General features: G+C 43.3%; 1 protein-coding gene across 7 annotated transcripts in view; it reads left to right on the top strand.

Moving 5' to 3' along the window:
* The window catches only part of PDE4D (phosphodiesterase 4D), a 968,497-nt gene that overhangs the window by 595,939 nt on the left and 350,820 nt on the right, over positions 1 to 21,738 (top strand). Inside the window, exon 1 of one of the 7 annotated variants that reach the window (XM_069962741.1) lies at positions 3,071 to 3,718. The exons of the other annotated variants lie outside the window; for them this stretch is intronic. Within the exon in view, the coding sequence (XP_069818842.1) occupies positions 3,672 to 3,718 (47 nt within the window). The 5' untranslated portion in view covers positions 3,071 to 3,671. Of the gene's footprint in view, positions 1 to 3,070; positions 3,719 to 21,738 lie in introns of those variants that run through there. 7 annotated transcript variants of the gene reach the window in all.

A 21,738-nucleotide genomic window follows, 5' to 3' on the forward strand; every position in this document is an offset into this window, starting at 1 on the left:
TGTGTACTACTGTGCAGCATTGTGTGTCACAAGTTCTATTTCTACTTGGTCAATATTTGGTGGTCTGTTCTCCATATGCTTGCTTGTGATTCCTCAGGGTTCTCCAGTTTCCTGGCTTCTCAGCGGCATGACATTGGTCCTAGCATGTGCACATTCGCATTTTTCACTGCATTTCAGTATATTTACCTCTAATATACAGAAAACCATTGTCAACCATAAAAAAAGGATTGGTCTTGATGCAGTTTCTTTTCTAATGTAAGTCAATAGGAAACGTTTTCTGCAGTATGGCATACATCAGTTTTTACCATCCATTTTTTTTTCTTTTAATGTATATGTTACAGAGAGCAAAAACCTAGTCATGTTCTCATCTGGCTTTTGCCATACAGTAGCAGTATACGTCAGTGTATCCAGTAAAAGAAGTTTCAAAATGTACGTACTTCTCTGCCATATTTTTTTTTTTACATATCGATTGCATACATCATTCGTCATTAAAGAAGTTATCCTAGATTCAAAAATGATCAGTACCAACTAAAGATGAGCAAGTCAGGTTCGTCCAAACCCAAGCATGCAGCATTTGATTACCTGTGGCTTCAGACGCTGGATGCAGCCCTAAGACTGACTTTAAAAAAATGGATACAGCTATAGGGTATACTAACACTGGCTTTGAATGTCCAGCAGTTAACCCGATACAGTTTACTTCAGTGCAATACACCGTATATGTTTGAGGATAAGGTGCAATAAGTAATCACAAAAATAGGACAGTCCTTTCACTTGGTGGACAACACAGGTTAGGTAACTTGGGTGCTTGAGGTATCTGTCGTAAGTGTAACTTGTGTAGAGTAAGGTTAAGGGACTGTCTAGGGACCTTGTCTAATAATTACAGAACTCTGCCGAGGCAACTTGTAGAAAAAAACTAGCCATCCTATATAGGGGAGACCGGGATTCCTATTGGTGGGGAAAGTGCTGGAAGAAAGAAGTGTCAGTGTTTGATACGTGGAAAAGTGTTAGGCAACCAAGTTACAGAAGAACATAGTTGACCCTTAATAGCCCTTCAGCTGTGCAACAAGTGTAGGGGAATGTGAGACACCAAGTGGTAAAAGTTCAAAATTCCACCCAAAGTGTGACACTTGACAAAGATACCTTGAAACAGGTGGAATACAGTGGTAGTGGCCCTTCTGTACTGGGACGCTACATATCCACCTTTTGCGGCCACAAATGCTGCACACTTGGGTTTGGACGGACCCAAACGTGTTTGAGATTCGCTCATCTCTAGTTGGTACTGAACATTTTTTTAATCCAGGATAATAGCAGTCTACTTTAATATCAATTTACTCTATATACATTAAAATTAATTCATCCTTTTACTCTCAAATTATGGCTAGAGATTAGCAAAGCTCCCGACATTTCTTACAAGTCCAATTTAGGGTGCGTTCACACGTACAGGATCCGCAGCAGATCTGCAGCACATCCGCAGCAGATTTGATGGTGCAGGTTTGATGCTGTGTTCAGTTACTCAGATGAAATCTGCTGCAGATCCGGTACATGTGAACGAACCCTTAAAGACTCTTACTGACAGATTTGATTCCGATTCAGTATTAGTGATAAGCGAACATCCCAATGTTCAGTTCAGATCCCGAACACGAACATAAAAAAAATTGTGATCGGTTTGTGTTAATGTTTGCCGAACATTAACAACAAATAACGAACATACAGTAGAGGTGTACATTTCGGTCTGCGCACATGTGTACAGATCAGGTGCAAAAGGTAAATTACGCCGTTATTTATGCATTTGTGTATGCATTTCATTTGCACGCATTTGCGTACAATTTGCGTACGTTTTGGTCTAAAGTTATGCACATGCGTACAGATTATCAAGTGCAAAAGGTAAATTACGCAGTGGCATACCTTCACAAGTTCGGATATTTTCGTAAATCGTTTTAACCATTCCGATCATCTAACAAATTGTTTGTGATCGACTAACACGAACAATTAGCGCCATGTTCTTAGGCACATATGAACATTTAAGAACATGTTCGCTCAGTAGGGACTCCTGTGAAAGGTGGAAGTCCCTGCTCCTGTACAGTACACCGTGTGGCCAGGCTAAGCGCAATGTATGTATACTGCTATGCAGACACCATTGTCACTTATTTCTGGACAGATCATTGTATAGGAATAAAAAGAACAGTAAAATTAAATCACAAAATCTTAACTTTTGTTTTGTAAAATTTGGACAGAATTTGTTTAATGCCGAATCAAATTTGCTGATCTCTAATCTAATCACCTTTATAATGGCAGCAATCGCGTGTATCACTGTCTTTCTCTAAAACCATGCATAAAAATTATGACTGTACGTAAATAAAGTTTTTGAAATCCAGGAATGTTATAAAAATCTGAATGATGAAGATATCGCAGGAAGGAGAATTGGAAGAAAGCTCAGCCTTAAATTGGCTATATGGTGCTATGGGTGATAGTTGCTCTTAAGTACACATAAATGTTAGAAGAAAATAACTTCCTATTTTCCTTCTGAGTCATTTTCATATTGTGCTCGCTCAGGAGGTTTTATTTTGTGCACATTCTCCTGCCTGTCCCTGTAGTGGGCATTGGGATATGCTGAGTGCAGAGAACCCACCTAGAGGAGCCCCTCGATGCTAGCTCATCCTCTATCAGACAGCTCTCACTGCAGGCTGAAGCCCATTCTGCTGCAGAGCAAGAGTACAGTGCCATAGAGTGTGCAAGTGTCCTGAGCTGCAAGCAAGCAAGCGGACGCTGTAACTAGCAAGGTGAAGCTGGATAAAAGCAACTACTTCTACCCTGTCAACTAGTCAGAAGTTGTACACCCTGCAAAGAGAACATACCAGAGCCTAAAGTGCAATGTCTCCTACCAGCAGAGACCAGGAATGGGATTTAACATTGGCGTGTGACTGGCACCTATGATCCTATTCTCCACCTTGCAGTTTTATCAGAAGGCGTTAATATGGCTCTGAGATATACAAATGATTGCAGGCATCAAAGGAGATCAATAGTTTAGTCATTTTATTGCAGGGGAGTATCCACCCTTTTATGAGGTCCAGCGTCATATAGGAATGGGCACATGACAGCAACAGGAAAGACATAGGAACCCGGATGTTTAAGAAGAGGCAACGTACCAAGCACCAGGTATATTCTTTGCACCTTTCAAAGGAAAAATAATACATAGTTTACATGGACGTCGACAAGCTGAGATTTTACAGAGAACAGGAAGGAAATTTCCCCTGGCAATATGGCAAAGCAATTTCAAGTTGGAGATATTTCTGATAACTCCTGGGAGGCTTGTACAGCCCAGATCACCGATGTGACTAACTATCTTCTGCAATACAGGTTTATCCATCACCGCACAAGGCATTAATGCCTGAACTCGAGCTAACTTTTTGGGGATTTTTTTTTTTTGCATCTTTTTAGCCAATTTATTGTGTGTTAAACTGAACGTTGTGGCATAAATGGATGGACAGATGCCCGTGAATCACTGTGATAATTTGTTCTTCACCTCCTGGACATTGATGTGTTCATGGAATATATTACCGGCAATAACCTATGACTCCGACAGCGTTGCTGTTAGATTTTGGATTAAATCCACTGAAATTGTGAAAGGAAAAGAACAGCTGGGAAGTTAATGTAGCGCAGGCCCTGTGAAAATGATGCACGTCAATAATTTTCCTTTTCGGAGACATTCTTGGATATGGTAAGCAGTTGTTCTAACCTTCAGCTGGTCATATTAAAAAAAAAAATGTGCGGGGGAAATGTAATGAAATGTCAAGTCTTGTGTTACTGGTGTGTCACTGGTGAGTGAATGAAAACCCCTTACTGTACGGTTCTACCTAGGAGGAAATGAAACGAGCAATTGGATAGCAAAAAATGAAAAGCAAACTCTACAATCTGGATTGAAAATAAATAAATAGTGAAAAGAGTGGGGGGGTGTGAAAGTGTCAGCTTGATAAGCCATGACCTGCGTTGGTTCTGCGTCTCTGCAATGTTATTTGCAGAAACTGATCCGATAAGGCAGGCCGGTCCTGCACAGACCCAGCTGAGATAGGAGTCCTAGTGCTTACCTCTGTAATACATTCCCATGTCCGAATGATGATGTTGTTATGATATTGTTTTGCATTATTTACTCCTTTACAGTAGCTTACAATGATATATGCTCTATTAAGTAAACTACTATTGTTCTAAAGAGCGTAATTCATGTTGGCTTGAAGATTTAGGCAGCACAGTGGCTCAGTGGGGCTATGTTCTCCCTGTTCTTGTGTGGGATTCCACAGGGTTGTACGGAGTTTGGCATAATTCACTGTCTACATTGGGGGTCACAATCTTAATTCCAAAATTGTGGGAGGAAACCAGCACAAACATTGGAAACATATGCAAACTTTATGTTGCCATCAGTTGGATTTGCTTCAATGGCCCCCAGTGCTCATAAAGCAACAGTGCTAATCGCTGAGCCAGCACATTTTACCAAGTTGATGGTTCGGATATTAGCTATGCTTCATTGGGGTTGCAAAAGTGGGGACAGTAAGAAAATATGAACATTAAAGGGGTATATCAGAGTTAAATACTCTTCCCCTATTCACAGCATCAGACCACATTGGTCTGACCCTTCCTGCTATGTCTAGAACAGGGACACATCTTGCAATGCATGGTGGGATGTACAGTACATGTGCACTGCCACATCATTCATTATTCATGCTACCAGAGATAGCTGAATGCTGGGCTATCATTGAGAGTTCCATAGACAATGAGTGGAGCAGTGGCGTGCATACAGTTAGATGCCCCTAGAATATGACTCTTATCTTATCATGACACCTACTTTTTTTTAAACAAAGTTGACCCATCGACCAGCTGATCACCAGTGGCACTTATGAAATCTTTGGTGATTTAGACGTAATTGCAGGGGGAAGCTGTGGCCAATCATATGTATTACTGCAGAGACCAATGCAGGATAGATGTAGCATTGTATTATTGTCTATATCTGCTAAAATGGTAAAGACTAGAGGTATGTTCATTCGGCATCTGAATACCGGTGGCTAAAGAAGTTGGATGTAGCCCCAGGGAATCTGATAAAACATGGATACAGCCTATGGCATGGTCACGTTATGCTCATCTCTTGTAGGGGCCCTTCTCTATCATGGCCATATAATCTCAAGGGCATATGGAAAGAGGTTGTGTTAGTGAGAAAACCCTTAAAATATATTTTTCCATGCCTTACCATGAAAATTTCCACCAATCCTACACCAATATTGTAATTTTCACTGCCTTGTCTTAGTGATGTAGTCATACCAGTAATTGGGGACAACATGTCGCTTAGAAGCTATGGTAAAAATGTTACATTACCACAATGTCAGGTAGAAAATTGTAGAGAAGTCTCGAAGATCCACACATAATTGTAATCCTTGTGATTGTTGCCACTTTACTGAGATTGCTCACGAGATGCAATAATGGCTGTTTTACTGTGACTATTGAGGGCCCCAGTGGAGCCCTGGCCCTGGGCATAACCAGCACATAGATGCTTATTGTATAAATTTGCAACCTATTTAGAGCTGCTGTAAAGAATATATTAGGCAACAACAATTTCCCAACAGGATACTATTATTTAAAGGCTCCTTGTTTATCAGTGCTGATATATATGATGTACTGTATGCGCTCTGTTCATATAATGGATGATTAATCAGATATTAAGTATTGTAGATGCCTAGGTAAATCAAGGATAACGTAAAGTTGGACATAGAAAAAGGATTGACATGGGATAACGTTTTGGGACACTAGTCCTAGCATTTGGCTTAAAGGGGTATTCCGCTCAAATTAAACTTTCTTGGGGAGAACATAACAAACAGCCTATTCTTATCTCTCTGCCCTTCCCTTGTTTTCCTCCTACATCATCTTTGGGTTCAAGCTGAATGATCCTGCCTCCACCTTAGAGACGGACTCATCTTGGGGGAGACAGCCCGCTCCGCCAATTGCTAAATGAGACGGGACAGCGCAGCAGCCAGTGATTGGCTGATCGCCTGTCACCCCGGAGACAAGCCCGTCTCAGAAATGGAGGCAGAATCATTCAGCCGGAACCTGAAGATGACACAGGAGGACACTGGGATAACATGGTAAGGTAAGAATAGGCTGTTTGTTATATTCTTCGCAAGGGCAGCAACATAAAGAAAGTTAATTTAAGTGGAATACTCCTTAAACACCTTATTTTCTACAATGACAACAAGAATGACAACAAGAAGCGCATCCTATGCGCAGGGAATCATGCCTATATGTTTACTTTTCTAGAACTACGCAATCATTGTGCAACTACAGGGGCTTGGTGGGAGTCCAAAGGTTGGGACCCCACACACCGGAATACAGCTTTCCTGTTCCATGCTCTGAAATGCCTGGGTACACATGAGGGGACCACTGACTAGACCACCATGGCCCCATTATTCTCCCAATCAGTAAAATGTGTTCTGCCTTGTACATTAGACTTTAACATCAGTCTGCTATGATGTAAAAAGAGCTATAGCTACCACTCATTGTGAATGTGATCATACATGAGCTATTCATAAACAAGGGGATATGTACCACAGCGGTAGCCCATGCAGCTTCTGTGGGGATCAATGTCCAGTCTAGAGAATTTTTAAGCAGACCCTTCCCTTCATACCCCCCAAACAAGAGTGCATGGTATAACCTAATGATCACGCAAAGAAGATATATAGGGGCAAATAAGCAGTCTCCGGTGATAATGGAGGCTGATCTCAATCAAAGCGTTACAAGTTCTCTGTCATAACGTTAGCTATAGGGGCACCTTTTTCTCTTTAGATCCTTATATTCATAATGAGTATGAAACCCCTGGGATAGTCACCTTACAATACTGTTCACGGAAGTTTATCTCAATAAACTTAGAAAGCATCTGGATTTGTCTGGTGGAGCAACCTTCTTCCTTGCTCTGGTTTTGGATCTGTGCTGTGTCAATACTCCATAAAGTTTATCTTGAAGACTTTACAGCAATAATAGTTGATCTGGCCCCATTACAGATAACGTCTTTAGTTGTAATAACTCTGTACTTTGTATTGTTGAGTCATATACGTCTACGTATTGCCAGTAATGTGTGTTAAAAAAAGCAAGGGTTGGTTATAAAGAAGGTACGAGTCAAGAGGAAAGACAAGGATGTGGCACTATGAAACTGCCAAACCACACATTGTATCTGAACAATGCACAGTTAGGAGGAGTAATGGATAAGATCATGACCTACTCCTAACAATACTCCAGTAAAGCCTTTCCAAAATCTCCTTATCCAGACTGGATTTCCTAGTTACCCTAGTTTTCTCACCACCACAGTAATTGACAGGGAGTAAAGCCCCAAATTTTGAAGAGAATATAGTGTACTCCATGGGGAGATTTATGAAAGGGTGTAAATATACACCTGGTGTAAACTGCCCACAGCAACCAATCACAGCTCAGCTTTCAGCTCTGGTAAAATATAAGAAGAGCTGTGATTGGTTGCTGTAGGCAGTTTACACCAGGTGTATATTTACACCCTTTCATAAATCTCCCCCCACATCTTTTGATGCTAGAATACTGATGCAAATTCATTCTACCATAGTGTTCTTGTGATTATTAAATAGATAATGCGAGGTAAGTTATTCCCTATCCACAAGCTTAACTCTCTCGTTCTCATGCTTATTGGGAGTCTAAGGGTCTTTTTACATGGCCCAACATGGCTCGTGCAAGGATGCAAACGAGGGCCAATCAGCCAACACAACTTATTGAGAGGCCAGACGGCATGAACAATCCCTATATCGTTTGTGCAGCCATTGAAACTGACTCAATTTTTAGAACACACAAGCAGTGCTTACATACCTTCTGTGCTGCTTGTGATCCAGCATCCCCCTCTCCGGCTCTCCCATTCTGCTCTTTGGCCGTTGTCTCTGCCCGGCTATCAGTCATTTTGAAGGAGGGGGCAGCTTCAAGATACAGCAGTGGTCGGAGGACGGGAGAGCCAGATCACGTAGCAGCGCATTAGGTATGTATACACTGCTTCTGATCTGGAAACTGACAGAATGGATATTTGCATTTTCCCTTTGCTATTGGTCACACATGTCCTGTTTACACAGGAAGATGTGCAGCCGATAGCCGAAAATACATTTTGAAGCTTGCCTGAAAGATGTGATCAGCCGAGGATCAGACGTTTTCCCCGCTCCTCATCTACTCGTCGTCACTTTTACATGGGCAATTATTGGACAAAGGAGCGTTTCTAGCAACATTCCTGGCCAATAATCGGCCTGTGTAAAAGGCCATTTAGTGGTAAGACCCTTACCAGTCAGATACTCATAGCTTTTAGGCTATCTTCTCTAACTGCTTTTTTTGTTTTTATCCATAAGTGGCTGGGGGGAAAAACAGTCCAAAAGTATAAAACAGATGACAAAAATTACTGACAAATATATAACTTTATAGATAATCTTTGTCGTCTTTTACAGTGTAACAAATGGATAGATGGCTAAATGTACAGAAGTAAATCAGATTGACAGAAGAGGAGGAGGGGGATAGTATTAGATGGTGGACAGAAGTCCAGGCCCTGTCAAATTTCTTGTGTAATTTAAGCCTTGTTTTATAGTTTGACTCCTGACTTTTCTGCTGAGCGAGCGGGAAATATTTGATTAGGTCTTATTGTCACATCCATTTACAGTACGCTGTGAATTATGTCAGTCCCGGGTCTGACATGCAGTTAATATTAACAACTTTCTGTTACCAGTTACTGTCAGCTACACACTTTACACAGACATTTTCCTTCTCTGACAGTAAAGCAGAGCTGGAAGTTTCCTGACCTTTCTGCCTTTGTGTCATACATGAATTATAGCCTCCTCAGTAAGCTGGGGACAATGATTTATACAGTGAGCTTGTACTATTGGCTGTAGTGAGGTGATGTTATTATGGACAGGTGAATATTCTGGTCTTGCCCACCTACAAATACACCTACAAGTGTTATTCAAATCTAAAAAAATTACAATCTATTCTTTGTGGAGGTGATAAAACATTTGATCATTGGGGGCAATGGCGGATTATAATGTAGGCGGTTTGGGCGGCCACCCGGGGCCGGAGGCTCCGGGGGGGCCCATGCCTTGCCGCCCACATTATAATGCCGCCCGGGAGGCCCCCTCGCCACTGCACTCTTGTGACCGCAAGCATTGTTTTGCTTGCGGTCACAAGAGTCTCCGGCTGATGCGCGGCTGCCGGGGGTGTCCCGTCCTCTCCCCGGCAGCGCGCGCATCTCACAGCTCCTAGTGCCGCCTGGCGCCCTGACTTCCGGTACTGGGAGCGCATGTACCGGAAGTCAGGGCCCCGGCGGCACTAGGAACTGTGTGATGCGCGCGCTGCCGGGGAGAGAACGGGACACCCCCGGCAGCCGCGCATCAGCCGGAGACTGCAGACGGAGAGAGGATCGACGGGGGAACGCAGGGTAGGTGAGTTATATTTTGTTATTTGTGTGTTATTTACTGACTGGGGGGGCTTCTATAAAGGGGAGAAGAGGGGGACCAGCTATAAGGGGGGGGGGAGAGGGGGACCAGCTATAAGGGGGGGGGGAAGAGGGGGACCAGCTATAAGGGGGGGGGGAGAGGGGGGACCAGCTATAAGGGGGGGGGGGAGAGGGGGGACCAGCTATAAGGGGGGGGGGGAGAGGGGGGACCAGCTATAAGGGGGGGGGAAGAGGGGGACCAGCTATAAGGGGGGGGAGGAAGAGGGGGACCAGCTATAAGGGGGGGGAAGAGGGGGACCAGCTATAAGGGGGGGGAAGAGGGGGACCAGCTATAAGGGGGGGGAGAGGGGGACCAGCTATAAGGGGGGGGGGAAGAGGGGGACCAGCTATAAGGGGGGGGGGGGAGGGGGACCAGCTATAAGGGGGGGGGGAAGAGGGGGACCAGCTATAAGGGGGGGGGAGAGGGGGACCAGCTATAAGGGGGGGGGAGAGAGGGACCAGCTATAAGGGGGGGGAAGAGGGGGACCAGCTATAAGGGGGGGGGGAAGAGGGGGAAAGAGGGGGACCAGCTATAAGGGGGGAGGGGGGGAAGAGGGGGACCAGCTATAAGGGGGGGGGGAAGAGGGGGACCAGCTATAAGGGGGGGGGAGAGGGGGACCAGCTATAAGGGGGGGGGAAGAGGGGGACCAGCTATAAGGGGGGGGGGAAGAGGGGGACCAGCTATAAGGGGGGGGAAGAGGGGGACCAGCTATAAGGGGGGGGAAGAGGGGGACCAGCTATAAGGGGGGGGGGAAGAGGGGGACCAGCTATAAGGGGGGGGGAAGAGGGGGACCAGCTATAAGGGGGGGGGAAGAGGGGGACCAGCTATAAGGGGGGGGGGAAGAGGGGGACCAGCTATAAGGGGGGGGGAGAGGGGGACCAGCTATAAGGGGGGGGGGAGAGGGGGACCATCTATAAGGGGGAAAGAGGGGGACCATCTATAAGGGGGAAAGAGGGGGACCATCTATAAGGGGGAAAGAGGGGGACCATCTATAAGGGGGGAAAGAGGGGGACCATCTATAAGGGGGAAAGAGGGGGACCAGCTATAAGGGGGGAAAGGAGGACCAGCTATAAGGGGGGAGAGGGAAGAGGGGGACCATCTATAAGGGGGAAAGAGGGGGACCATCTATAAAGGGGGAAAGAGGGGGGCCATCTATAAAGGGGAAAGAGGGGGACCATCTATAAGGGGGAAAGAGGGGGACCATCTATAGAGGGGGAAAGAGGGAGACCATCTATAAAGGGGGACTATCTCCTATAGGATTAGCACCCTCCTCTCCTGACATCCTCTGTGCTGCTGGGACCTCCCCTATAGATCAGCACCCTCCTCTCCTGACATCCTCTGTGCTGCTTGGACCTCTCCTATAAGATCAGCACCCTCTTCTCCTGACATCCTCTGTGCTGCTTGGACCTCTCCTATAAGATCAGCACCCTCCTCTCCTGACATCCTCTGTGCTGCTGTGACCTTGGGGGGGGCAACATCAGGGGACCAGGTGAGGTGGCGATATGTTTATTGGGGGCAGTGGAGGTGGGGTGGGCAATTGGTTATACAGATCTAACATACACAGAAAAAAAAGGGGGGGGGGAACAAAAAATGGCGCACCCACAAACGTATGACAAATCTAATCATTAATAATCACATCTTTATTGTCACAAATATATCAAATACACAAGGAAAAATGGACACACATTTAAAAACACTTAAAAACCACATAAGGGTAAACCATCACATGGAAAACGCATGAATGTATACATGTCGTTCCCACCGGAGCCCCAACACAATGGTAACTACAGTCCCTGTATGTTAAAGTGACCAGCTACATCCAATATACTGTGTCTCCAAATAACAACCTGTATGAAAGTGCAAATGCTCACATAAATATTATAAATAAATCAATGAAAAAGTGAATAGAAAAAAATTCATGAAAGCATACATAAAGTGACTATATGCTATTGCACCCTGAAGTATTTGAGAGCCAGTAGCTGCAAAATAAGGAGGGATGGAATCTATATAATGATATATATCACCCAGGGCTCTGAGATGGGGCTCCAGACTGCAAACCCTACACGTATGGTCACATCACGTGGTTATACAGATCTGTCAGGGGGGCAACAATCACAGACCCAAGTTCTTTAAGAACCCTGGGATGGCCCCCCTTGGACCCATCGCCTTATTCAGCTTTAAACGGGCAAGTACCTCTGCAACTTCAGCCTCTGAAAATACTGGAGCTGAACCCATATGGCTGGAGGCAATGCTGTGTCCAACCATCCTGTGATTGTGAAGGCCTCCTCCAGAAGTAACTATTCAAATGGTCAGCGACCGCCTTATCTACATCAATAAACGTATTCTCCCCATTACTTATTTTAGTAGTGCTGAAGCCATTCTTCTTCTTCTTCCTGTCACTTATATATCTGAAGGTTTTATTCCTCACCTTAACAGATTTTGCCATTTCTTCTTCTTTTGAGGCTTTAGCAGCATTTATAATCTGCTTTGCCTCCTTCTGTATTCTTTTATACGTCTTTCTGTCAGCTTCATTCCCAGTCTCCCTATACGCTGCCTTTTTTCCCTTTACAATGGCCTTAAAGGACAAGTGTCATGAAAAACTTTTTCCCAGTAATTGAAGCACATTACAAAGTTATATAACTGTGTAATGTGCTTCAATCACCTATCTGCCTCCCTTCCCTGTCTTTTCCCCCCTCCATCCCCCACCAGGAAGTGTCTTAAATCACACAGACCTGATTACTGTCGTCACTGTCACCAGGCAGCTCCTTCTTGTGAGGATGAGTCATCAGCAGGAGGGCCTCTAGGTCCTGTTACAGCAGCCTCCCCCTCCCCCTCCTTGTCAGGTGACTCTGCTTGCTCAGCTTATCTTCTCTAGTGACATGACTAATTCACTCACTGAGTCCATGGCAGCAGGAGAGAGGGTATGAGGTGGGGGGGAGGCTGCCTATGTGCCGGAGTCAGTCGGAGGGAAGATAAGCATGACAAGTGATGGCTTGCAGTTGTTCAGCCAATGGGAGCTGAGCAAGCCTGTCATCTGACAAGGCAGGGGAGGGGGGAGGCTGGTGTAACAGGAGAAGGAGCTGAGAGAAGAGCTTGGTGATGGTGACGACAGTAATTAGGTCTGTGTGAGTTAGGACACTTCCTGGTGGGGGGTGGAGGGGGGAAAAGACAGGGAAGGGAGGCAGATAGGTGATTAAAGCATATTACAGAGTTATATAACTTTGTAATGTGCTTCAATTACTGGGAAAAAAGTTTTCATGGCACTTGTCCTTTAACCTCTCTAGTAAACCATAATGGATTCTTCTTCCGTTTACTTTTGCTAACTTCTTGCACATGTAGTCTAATCTATTTATCTATGGTTATGTTCACACAACGTTTTTTCAGCTTTGTTTAAAATTACGTATGTCATTTTGAGTCTAAAATAACAGACATCATTTAGCAGTCTGGCCTCCCCTTAGTGCAATGACTGGTGTTGTTACATTATTCTATTTTGGGTTTACTGATTGGACTTTGGGTGCGGCTTAATTGAAAAGCCCATTGAATTTACTAGTAAAAACAGAGAAAGAACGGTGACAAAAGAAAAACTGTGTGTGAACAACTAATAAAAAACGTCTGCGTCCACACCGTGGCCACTGACTGGCACGGTGTGGACTTAGTGTAGGGACCCATGTGTATCAGATACCGGCACGAGGTACATGGGGCAGTATGGCTTGATCAATTCATACACAAAATTCTGATGTGTTTTTTATTTAGCCAAGCGGCACTAGTATCAGCCATGGGTGTGATGTGCAGCACTCTGTTTCTTCCCTGAGCCAAATTTTGTTTCTCTCTTTTCTCCGTGTATTGCACTCCTCCTGGTGAGACCCACATGACCGCAATTAGCAGGAGACACCTGAGTGCACATGGTTTTAATCCCTCCTGTTTTTTTCCCATTCTGTCTGCAGCAGCTATGGTGAGCGCAATACCTTATCCAGACTTGTGCTGCTTGGGGGCGACCTTCTCCGCCGGCGGTGCTGGCCGGGTTCTGGTGTGGTGTTTTTGGGTCTGGTCCTGTGGCATGGGGGTCGCAGGGCCGTCCCATGGCCCCCGTTCCCTGGCTGTGCACGCCTGCGGGGTTGGTGGCCACTGACTGGCACGGTGTGGACTTAGTGTAGGGACCCATGTGTATCAGATACCGGCACGAGGTACATGGGGCAGTATGGCTTGATCAATTCATACACAAAATTCTGATGTGTTTTTTATTTAGCCAAGCGGCACTAGTATCAGCCATGGGTGTGATGTGCAGCACTCTGTTTCTTCCCTGAGCCAAATAAAAAACGTCTGCTGTTTGCAAAAGACGTCCGAAAATAATGATCGTGTTCGTTATTTTGACGTTGCCATTGAAGTCAGCTAAATCGGGGCAATAACAAACGTTTTTTTAAGGGTACAAACCCACTTGACGTATTTACTGCGTGAATCAGTCTTAAAAATAAGCAGGCAAAACGCAGGTTGGCTTTATACAATTGTTCTGCATTAAAATACGCAATTGCGTATTTTTGAAGCGTGAAGCTACATGCGTTTTTCACACAGGTTGTTAACAACTGATGCTTTGCTAACAACAAGCTTCACGCTTCAAAAATACGCAATTGCGTATTTTAATGCAGAACAATCGTATAAAGCCAACCTGCGTTTTGCCTGCTTATTTTTAAGACTGATTCACGCAGCAAATACGTCAAGTGGGTTTGTACCCTAAATATCAAAATCGGAGGCCTTTTCTCTATTTTTGACGTTGTGTGAACATAGTCTATCTATCTATCTATCTATCTATAAGCAAAAACTTGCACTTTTTGTGGATCTATCTATCTATCTATCTATCTATCTATCTATCTGCATAGATAGATAGATAGATTAGAGAGAGAGATAAAACAATAGTGTCTCCTCTCCCCTATACTACTCAGGAGAGGTTGTTTCCCTGCCCCTGGCCAGGTGATCACTATGTGATGTCAATGGTGGATGGGGTTACAGATGCGGTGTTACAGCTTGCCTAGTTATGGAAAATACAGAGATCATGTGATCCTGACGTGAGTCAGGATGTGCTACAGACAAATGGCCCAAATTATGTAATAGAAACCTATTACAAACAAGCTTAGATTATGGGTAGGGGTTGAAGTGGGTTAAATTTTTTTATCTAGAGTTCCCCTTTAAATACAGATACATATACGTCACATACATGCTTTTCTCTTCTCCTTTTTGACAGCATTAACCCTCCACGCCCAGTTCATTCTTTTTCAATAATGGTAATTAGGGTTCTCTGCTCACAGCTAATAGTCTGAGTCCCCTTTAAGTCATTGAGATTAATGAATTCTATAGCCTGTATTTTAGAAATTAATTGCTGGAATACAGAAGATCACATTACTTTATTTCAGTGATATCAAGAGACCCAGAGCAGTTAATCTTTGGCATAAAGAATATAGAATTCGTTTATCAAGAGGACCTGGAGTATTCTGTGGCCAAAGGACCCCAAACAGGAATGAATTAGATCTGTAGCGTTAACACTACAATTCAGAAACGGGAATTGAAGAATAATTGGATACGTAAATTAATTGTATGAATTTGTATTCAAGTTTAAGCCATAATATAGTTCATCTTGGTTCATGACCACAGCACGGAGAGGCCGCCATGCACATATGGTTGACGCCCACTGATCTAACATTTACCACTTGTCCATTGATCTCTATAAAGAAGTCCTCATGTGAAATAAACTAACATGACTCTGCATCTTGTACTTGTATCGCTGTAGGAGCTGGAAACCACAGCGTTATAGGAAAAGTGCTACAGTAAAGTTATTTTCCCATTTTCCTGTGTTTGAGCTGATTTGTTGATGGGAGCCAAGTGGAAATAAGGAAAATGTGTGCATTTAATGGTGTCCTGATGTTATTAAGAATTAGAGATGGCTGTATCCATGTTTTCCCAGACTTCCTAGGGCTGCATCCAACTTCTTCAGTTACTGGTGTTCAAATGCTGAACGATCCGACTTGAGCGTGTTCAACTTGCCCTCATCTCTTTTAAAGAGGACCTGTCACGCCCCGTGTCGGGGTGACAGGCTCCCGACCCCCCGCTGGAGCAACCTATACTCACCTGATCCCCCCGGGTCCTGCTTCTGGATGTGGTCGGGTGACTGAGATATGAGCGCCCGAAGCCCGGCGCGCGCACTCCTCAGATGAGTCCAACGCTCATAGAGAATGACAGGCGAGTCCGACGCTTCCGGCTTCGGGAGCTCATATCTCAGTCACCCGACCACCTCCAGAAGCGGGACCCGGCGGGATCAGGTAAGTATAGAGTGCTCCAGCGGGGGGTCGGGAGCCTATCACCCTGGCACGGGAGTGACAGGTTCCCTTTAAGAATGTTAGATATACCATAATGTTATGATTATGGTGGCCTTACATTTTCAACTTTTGATGATTTGGAGAATAGAGGAACTATGGTCTCTTTAGGCTGGCAGGGCTTCTGGACAGCCATTGTGCAGAGTAATGCAAGATTCCTTCAAGATTTCTACCCTTAGGCTAGGTTCACACACAGTATATTTCAGGCAGTATTTGGTCCTCATGTCAGGTCCTCATAGCAAACAAAACCAGGAGTGGATTAAAAACACAGAAAGGCTCTGTGCACACAATGTTGTAATTGAGTGGATGGCCGCCATTTAACGGTAAATAACTACTATTATTTCAATACAACAGCCGTTGTTTTAAGATAACAGCAAATATTTGCTATTAAATGACGGCCATCCACTCAATTACAACATTGTGTGAACAGAGCCTTTCTGTGTTTTCAATCCACTCCTGGTTTTTGTTGCTTTGAGGACCTGACATGAGGACCAAATACAGCCTGAAATATACTGTGTGTGAACCCAGCCTTAGTCTGGAGTATTTCTAGGGAGTAAAAGCAGATGAAGAAGCACAAGTTAAATTCAGTTCATGCTGTTATTTAAAGTAGTGGAAATTCCCTTGGAAATTCAATCCTAGGACAAAGAGTTTTGGTGGTCTGGTTATGACTCCTTTACTTTCCCATACCTTCCCATGTGTATTGATCACCAACACAACCTTTGTAGAACTTTTTTGAAAGTTTCTAATAGGAGGGTAGGGTTAATAAATAAAAAATTAAAATAGCTCCCAAAAAAAAGCTTTTCTGAATCCTCATAGACTTTTAAGAGTGTGCCACCTGGAAACTACATCTCCCAGCATTTGTTTATTACAATGTCTACCCGCTCCTGTCTACTAGTCATCTATGGGTCAGGTATAGCAATCACTTTGTAAAGGTCATGTGTCCTCCGTCTTGGAGAAGAGTGAGGAGAGCAATGCAGCCCACTAGAGGACTGTATAGCGAAGATTTTGCCTGTCTAGGGGGGATGGGGATGTCCAGAATACCCCCTCATAAAAAAAGTGAGTCCCTGGTTTGGTATGACTGGCCAGGAAGAAAATCAACATTACTTTGTCCAGCACTGGAAATCATATCAGAAAACAGATCCTCTGATTCTCACTGTTCATGATTTGTGCCCAGACCAAGCTATTGAGAAGGATTTTGTAATTCAATGCAGTAGCTGGGTAATCCACGGCAAAAGTGCAAGGTCTTGACCATTATTCAGCACTATTGTGTCCCAGGTCTGCTGGCACTTAGCAGATTATTGATTAAAAAGTGGGTGCAAAAACCTATTTTATGCTATTTATTTTCTGAGTGTTTCAATAGGGTGATGAGTAATAAGATTTTGTGAAATGCTGGCAGCCAGTGAGGTACATCACAGAGAGGACGAGATGATGTATTACATACAGCAAATTCAGCTGGGTCCATAAAGAACAGAGATTTCAGCTCTGCTGCTTTGTCTTTACTGAAGCTAATTAGATGACAAGATAATGATATCCTAAACTTCAATGTCTTGTTCCAGGAACAGTGACCTGCTTGATCTTGCATTGTATTTCTGATTTCTTTCTTTTTTTTTGCTTCCATAGCCTCCATATTACGATTTACTTAGTATAGTTACAGAGACAGGGTCTCAAGCTAAAGCAGGGGTGTAACTGGAAATGCCTGGGCCCCATAGCAAACTATTAAGTGATGATGACCCCCCAACTGACCACTAAGCTGTTATGTGTAGTATAACTACATAACTGCAGGCGCTCATCAGGAGTACTTTGAGTTAAAGGGTTGTTTGCAGAACCCAGGAGGCCTGCTTGACCACCTGGTGCTGCAAATGATGACAGATCATGGGGCCGACAGATCATGGGGCCCAGTGTATTGCAGGAGCAGACCATGGGGCCCCCTGATGCAGCGGGCCCTATAGCAGTCGCTATAGCTGCTACAGGGGTTGTTATACTCCTGAGCTACAACTAATTTATAGTTACTGAGAGTTTTACTCAAGACATTTTAGTAGGACAGTCTAATAGATTCAAAGAGTTATTTTATGCAACTTATTCTTTTTTACATTTATATAGATTTTACAGATAGCCCTGAAGTCTATCTTTAGGGACCTATTAAAAGTGCACTTTTCTGCATAGCATACAAGTGTAAGGTTGGCTATATACATACATATGGTCTGAACAGTTAAACTGGTGCGTTGATATTTCACTGCCTACTCCTTTGGGTAGGTGTCGGGGGAGGCTTAGGAGGCCATCATACATCTTAGACAGTTGGATGGTCCAAGCAACATTGGTGGCAAATATTTATCTAATAATAATGACCAGCTTAAAGGGGTATTCTAGCTTTCTAAAATTATTGATATTATGCATGTAATGCAGTAAAAATTTATACTTACTTACCCAGGCATCCTCAGCTACCTTTCCAGCTTTCTCCAGTCCACATTCCTACATTCTTCACTGCTTGTTCCCACTTCTATCATCTCATCTCAGAAACCAGAAGAAGCTACAGTATAATGGGGAAGGGGGGGGGTATCACTTATTTTCACTGCATTTACAGCATAATATAAACAATGTTGAACCTGGAATACCCCTTCAAGGCTAGCCATGCAAATCAGATATCTGCTGACCAAATGTTCATATGACCAGCAGCTGTTTCCCTAGTCTCCACTATAGATAGGCACATTTAAAAAACTATACATGTGTGAGAACAAAGGAGTTAAATATGTAGCCGATCTATCAACTGAAAAAATTGGCATACCTCTATAAACATTTGATTGTAGGCTGACCCAGACAAAATTGGAATTAAGCTAATGTATATAGTTACCATAGGAATAAGCATTGACGTGCCAATCAAATGTAGTCGTAGAATTCTTTATACAAGCATATTCATAGATGTTTTATTATTTTATATTTATTATGTATTTAAATGGAGAAGGGAGAAAAGAGGTTAGAGAGCAGAAAAACTAAGACTGCATACACAGGCAATAGGTCTCACCAATTTTGGATTCCTCAAAAATCTCAAAGGTGCCTTTTATCCCCTATACCAGTAATGCCAAACCTGTGGCCCTTCAGCTGTAGCAAAACTACAATTCATATTATATCTGGACAGCCAAAGACATATCTTTTACTGTCCAGGCACAATGGAAATTGTAGTTTTGCAACAGCTGGAGGGTCACAGGTTTGGCATTACTGGTCTATAAACAAAAGGTCATAGGTAAATCCTATCACAAGAAATGTATTTAAGTATGGAGATTGCATAATACTAAAATTATGAAAATATAACTATGAAAAAATCTTGTATAAAAATAGCAAAAATATCAAAACATTAAAAGGTTTGGAGAGTAATAATAGGAGAAAAAGGCATCTATTTACACATCTGTTCTCCTGTTAGTGGCGGCACAGATATCTGTTTAGCGATATAACCTCCAGTACATCACTTGGTCCTGACATGATGTAACATGTGCATCACAAAGCACCAAATGAAGCATTAAGAGAATTTAGTAATCAACTTAACTATGCTCGAACGCCTTAGCAACAATGAATTGATCGCATTCTGTTAACTGTTACAAACCAATGACATGTGGATACAATGCAATAATATCCTCTGAATTGTCTCTGAAAATACATATTGTGGTTTGTAGTAAGAAATTTGAGCCGGAGAGACACAGATGATTTATAGGTAATTTTTCTGCAATTACTAGGTGTTTGAAGGTTATATCAAGGTGAATCTTCCTGAGTATTAACATACTGCTTAGCAAGCTGCCACGTCCAGACAGGAGCGCTGCAAAGACTGCACAGCCTCGTCTGCTCCTAACTAATGTCATCACTGAAAGAAGAAACGTACGAGCGATGCTCAGGGCTGTAGACCAGCTCTAGATTATGCAAAACACTGCTGACGTATGAGGCAGAAATGTTGGAATGTGCTCAGTGTATAGTCAGCCTCAGATCCTGCCAGCAATAGTCAATACTGGAGAGGTCATCACAATCCTTCCCTAAAAGGTTTTTTTCTCACAGCGTGTCGATAATGTTGCAGATAAATTAAGAACGTCACAAACCATTAACCTGATGGTGATAACGTAAAGAATTCAGCTAAAGAAGCCTTTGCTTTAGGCACGTAGGATAGGGATAATGTAATCAGTAAAATGCAAAGCAATACTTACAGTAGATTGTAAAATGTGGTTGCCTGATTCGGAAGACGGCTTAGGCGCGTATGTATTAATGTGTTTGCACCTTTTTTTGCATGATTTTTGCACAAAGTGTATTTTTTATTATGTTTAATATATAGCAATGCAAATTAGCTAGATTTCTAGATTTTACGCCATTTCTCAGTTTTTGTGCCATGAGGGGCTGTGGTTTCAGATTACCTACCTTTTTAAGCCTATTTATTATGTGCAATTGGTTATTTTTTTGTGCAAAAAAATGTGCAGCAGAACTCCTTTGCTACGCTAGTTTAGTTTTATAGGCAAACATTGTAGTGCAATAGTGCAAGAGTTATTATTGCATGTATGCCTAATAGTAAATTATGCAAATTTGTCTAAATAAAGGTTATCTAGTTGTGTCACACGGCAGTCCACATCATTGTTTTTCTGTTATGACACTTGGTCACACTGTGATGTATACCAGTTGGGAGTTATTTTGCCCTGAAGTGACACTGTCACCCCCTTTTTGCATTCTGACTTCTCTACACAGGTGTAAAAGATAAATTTAGCAGTTTTCATGACTCATTTTAAATCATCCGTCATGCTGCTTGTTCAAGTAAAAAGTGATCTTTTATCAACTGCAGATTGTGCTAAGTGGGCGGGGCTTCATGACAACAGCGCCACTTAGCCCCCCCATAGTACCACTGTTGGCCCCCGTCCTTCCATGATGTCATGGGCACATAGCCCCCCTCGCCGACCATTGGAACAGGCTGGCCTAAAGGTATAGGCCCCACTGCCTCTAGGTCGGCCCATACCAGTGGGCATTGAACAATTTGCCACTGTTGACCGACATATGTCAGCAACCTGACAAAAAATGTATATGCTCGTAGTGTGCTCCCAGAAGACCCTTTCAGTTTAATGGACTAAATTTAGTATAACAGTAGGGGGAGATTTATCAAACTGGTGTAAAGTAGAATTGTCTTAATTGCCCCTAGCAACCAATCAGATTCCACCTTTCATTTTTAAGGATTCTGTGAGGAATGAAAAGTGGAGTCTGATTGGTTGCTAGGGGCAACTAAGACAATTCTACTTTACAGCAGTTTGCTAAATCACTCCCACAGTGATTATGTGCAGGACTAAAAAGTATAGTATACCTGGTCCATTAGACTAGACTGATTGTAGTCACTATTAGACTGTGTTCAGTCTATTAAACTCAAGAGGCCCACTGGGAGTATGCCGGCATACCATTTTGACAGGTTGACAACATACATTAATGATATGTGGGTAAAATGTGATGGGAAAATAGGCTTAGCTCTATTTAATGTGGCCATGAGAAAGCCGGTTATATATGTGCGGAGCTGTCTGACAGGCTATAGGAATGAGAGTTATGGACATACATGGTCAGCTCTGCTATGCCTCATCACCTCACAGCTAAAGAAGGCACAGGGCTCTCGCTGCCCCCCCTAAGTATCAGACACTGTGACATAATCTTTGAAAATGATATAAGTATCTCTTACCATAATGCTCCTTTCATGTTTCTCTTTTAATGGGTTAAAGAAGGGTGAAGTTGCAGATAGTCCCCATGCTCAGAAAACACTGTCGCGAGTACACAACCTTGACATTTAAAAAGACACCGGAGATTCTATTACGTGAAGATGATAAATCCAGTGATAAAACATGAAGCAAAATTTACTT

Source organism: Dendropsophus ebraccatus, chromosome 3 (assembly GCF_027789765.1).
Source record: "Dendropsophus ebraccatus isolate aDenEbr1 chromosome 3, aDenEbr1.pat, whole genome shotgun sequence".
NCBI classification, from domain to species: Eukaryota; Metazoa; Chordata; class Amphibia; order Anura; family Hylidae; genus Dendropsophus; species Dendropsophus ebraccatus.